Source organism: Olea europaea, unplaced genomic scaffold (assembly GCF_002742605.1).
Source record: "Olea europaea var. sylvestris unplaced genomic scaffold, O_europaea_v1 scaffold119, whole genome shotgun sequence".
NCBI classification, from domain to species: Eukaryota; Viridiplantae; Streptophyta; class Magnoliopsida; order Lamiales; family Oleaceae; genus Olea; species Olea europaea.
Genome location: NW_019229312.1, coordinates 133498 through 137313, shown reverse-complemented (window position 1 = coordinate 137313; position 3816 = coordinate 133498). Strand labels below are relative to the sequence as shown.

Genomic DNA, 3816 nt, shown 5'->3' with positions numbered 1-3816 from the left:
AGTTTACTAACGTGTATACAGCTGAATGCATCACTGCAGTGCACTTGGTGCCAAGACGTTTGCCTTTAGCAATGCAAAACTCCTATCATAATCTATTTTCACTAATCGAAAATATCAAAATTGAAAACAAAACTGTATTAATAGATTTAAATTATGCTTTCAACTCGATCAATTTGGCAGTCAGATCTATGATTTATTGTTTATGACCATTAATAAGATCCATCAAATCTCTCTCCAAGACAATACCTAGATCGTTATATAAAATTTTGTTACATTAGCCCATAGAATCTACACCAATAGAGTGGTTTCCCCGTACATCTACAAATGAATAACAAGATGCACAAAAGGAAAATCTTGATGACCATCTACTCATTTCTATTTACATATTATTGAACTATGTGTACTATTCCAAGATGGAATTTGTCCAGAAGTTCTTCCAGGCTTCAATTTCTTCTTTATTGTAAAGCTTTCGGATTCCTCCATAAAATCCATCACCTTCATTGCCTCCTTCTTGATGATCCTTCCTCTTAATCGCTGTTCTTCTCCATTGCGATCCAGGGATATACTGCTTGAACTCTAAGATCACCATATCTGAAAAACAATGATTAAGTGGACATTAGGTACGTTCTTTCTATGCAGTACTAAACATGACAGGCCATTATATTGATCAAAAATTTAATTTTGCTTTATTTTTTTGTGTCCAAGAATCATATATTATGGCCCCATTTGATACATATTAATGTAAAAATGAGAATAAAAAATATAGTCGTTACGGGTCACACACAAAAGATAGAAAGTCAAATATGATGACTTCATGTGATACATAACAGTCATATTTTTCATTTTAATGAACAAATAATGGAAACCAAAAGGGGGCTATAAACTCAGAAGCATGTTGGCCACAACAACAGCATACCATGATCCAAGACTTAAAAGGATTATGTACTATAAAGTATTAAGGAAAGTAAAAACATTTGTGGCATACATCATGAAGTATTAAAGAAGCACCATACTTTTTACTCAAAAATTTATTTTTATTTTTTTTGTTATTTATATTTATATTTTCCCCTTTTTAATGTTTGAATTTGCTAGTGTGAGTAATGTCCATACCACTCTTGGCACTATGGATGCTGCATTGACCTGTCAAGCATTAAGGAGGTGGAGCTGTGAACCACATGATCACATTTATAGGTTTCCTATGCCTCGTTCGATCATTAAACAATACAGCACTCAAAAGTATTTAGGAATTAAAATAAGTAGCTACAATCTCGTCTAAGTGTTGACTGTTCTTGAGCCTTATTCTTTATAACTCATTTTCCCTCAAACTCATTTTCAGCCACGCATTCATCCAATAAAATAATTTACACGTAAATCCAAATTTTTTTTCCTTTTTTTTTAACTGTACATTCTCTAAAAAAAGTCAAGATTTACAAAATCCTTTCTCGAAAAATGAGGCTCAACCGGGGGCTTAAGTATCCAATATGGTGACCAAAAAATAAAGGATTGCTAAGAGGAAAAGTTGATCTTCTTACCACTCATATGACACATACAATTAACTTCATGGCCATTGCATGATCCCAGATGTCCAACAACTCCATACCACCAACCTGTGATGTTTTTCAGAAGTAATCAATGTTTCATTAATGGTTACAGTTGGGATATCTCATTGTCAAGTGCTGTATAGATATTTCTCATGGAACTAAAAAGGATTTTTAGGTTGACAATTGACTTAAATTTGTGGTTCAAAAGTCCTTATTTCTCTTCCAAGGAAAATAAGTGTTATGATGTAAAGATATACCAAAGGGGAACTCTTTCTTTTTTCTCCACTGAATCTCAAAGTGATCATCTGGCTTAAGATCACCCAAACAATCAGAAATATGAAGAACATTTGCAGGAGTATCAACTGCTGGTGCCCTTAACCTATTCCATTCTATATTTTCCTCTATTGTCCGCCTCCCTTGCGCCGAATAACTACAAAATATATTGGAAGTTCATAAGATCGAGGCATTTCTTAATCATAATATCATCAAGAATTGCAGTGCAATTCAATGTTTAGAACACAAAGAAAACTGCAAAATCCGACCTTGCCACAAAGTTGTCCGCTTTGGAATCATAGCAAACTTCAGCATCATAACATGAAAGCATAAATCCAATATGCCCATTCTGCACCTTAAAAGATCAAAAACTATAAGGCACATGTTCGGTACACAGTACTCGATAAGTATTAAACATATAGAGTAAATTACCTCGCGATTATACACCTGAGCCGGGAACCAAATTTTTCCGGTTTCAAGAGCCATATAGCAAGACATAATCGAATTTTCGTGTTTAGAACTTCTCGACTTGCTATCTCCCTCCTCCATCTTTGATCTATTCGGAAAAAGATTATCCAAGAAACGCGAAAACCACTGAAATGGGCTTTTCTGCATTGCAGAATCACCAATTACTCTTGAATCAATCTTGCATTGCCATTCTGTATAGACAGCATCGTCTATTAGTCTCCCCCATTTTTGATTCATATGCTTCTTCCATAGATGATCACTTTTACATTTCTCTCTCAGAGTTTTACACACTCCAGCCATACTACACAGTCCGGCAGGCGAAAGCTTTTCAAGAATGCATTCCAAGTCCAAATCAGGCAAATCCAGTAGAGTGATTTCTTGTTTTTCATCCAAATTCTCCATTCTTGAACTCTTAATTCTTTTTATTGCTGTCAGGATTCTTGATTCTTGAAAAATACTAACAAAAACCCTTCTGTGTTTGTACCATGGCAGAAAAAATTTGTAGACTTTCCCATTCTCATTCTTCATTGGCATGAAAAAAGACTTGGAAAGAAGAAGAAAAGAGAGACAATATATCAAGAAATACAACATTTTTCCTCTCCAAATGGGGTAGTGAAGATCAAAAGAAGAATCCCGATTGTAAAGAAATTAAAATCTTTATTTTATATCAGAGTTGAGAATTCAAAATCTGTTAGAAAAGCAGAACCGACAAGTTTTTGTTGTTGGTTGCAACGCCCAGAACAAGAAACCAATGTCAACAATAAATGGTGTGGGATCAAGATATAGTGAATTCCCACCACTATAGAATGGGGCAATTAATTTTTGAAACGATGACAGATGCCACTTAATAAATGGTTGATTTGAAAATTTAGAACTTGTTTATTGTAGATTTTTTTGGTATTGATTTTGTGAAAAATATTTATTTCAGAATGTGTAGTTACAAAGTAGGAAAAGTTATAAATTTACAATCAAAATTATTTTATTGAAAAAATATATGATTGGAATGAGTTAAAAAAAAAAAAAAAAAAAAGGAATTTTAAAGAATTTCTTCTTAAACTTAGAAATAAAGTATACACAAGGAGCTTTATTTGAATTTTGGGTAAAAACCAAAATCTAATCAACAAAGAACACTTCGGTAATAACAATGTTATGTATTTAGGAAACATCAAATTCTAAGTAGGATCACTATCAACAATATCTTTCTATTTCTGTTGTAATTGTAATAATAGAAATGTTACTCCACAAAAATTAACCAATAGCAGCTTCGATGGTAAGAAACGTGACAAGGAGCTGTACTTGAATTTGAGTAATGCTATGTAGCTCACTGAGATTGTAACTCTAATCTAGTTGAGGTTAAATGATAGATTAAATGGAGAGTGCTGGGGTTGCAATCCAAGTGAGATTAAATAACATTATTCGTTGAATTTTGGATAAAAACAAAATTCCATAAAAACAGAAGACTTTGATAATAACAAAGTGATTTATTTCGTAAACATCACATTCCGAATTGGATCACTGTCAATCCCTTTCTCAA

The 3816-nt window shown here is 33.1% G+C and overlaps 1 protein-coding gene across 2 annotated transcripts; it reads right to left on the bottom strand.

The window, feature by feature from the left end:
• Positions 1–227: 227 nt before the first annotated feature.
• Positions 228–3038, bottom strand: LOC111373993 (F-box protein At2g32560-like). Of its 2 annotated transcripts, none has more exons than XM_022996592.1 (5): positions 2247–3038; positions 2084–2163; positions 1799–1971; positions 1533–1607; positions 228–591 (listed from the first exon to the last, which is right to left on the bottom strand). In XM_022996592.1, exons 1-5 carry the CDS (start codon positions 2871–2873, stop codon positions 404–406), a joined length of 1143 nt encoding a protein of 380 aa, XP_022852360.1. In that variant the 5' UTR covers positions 2874–3038; the 3' UTR covers positions 228–403. The 2 variants fall into 2 exon arrangements, with proteins under 2 accessions (XP_022852360.1, XP_022852359.1); XM_022996591.1 differs by having other exon boundaries at positions 2084–2169; positions 2247–3037.
• Between the last annotated feature and the right edge of the window lie 778 nt (positions 3039–3816).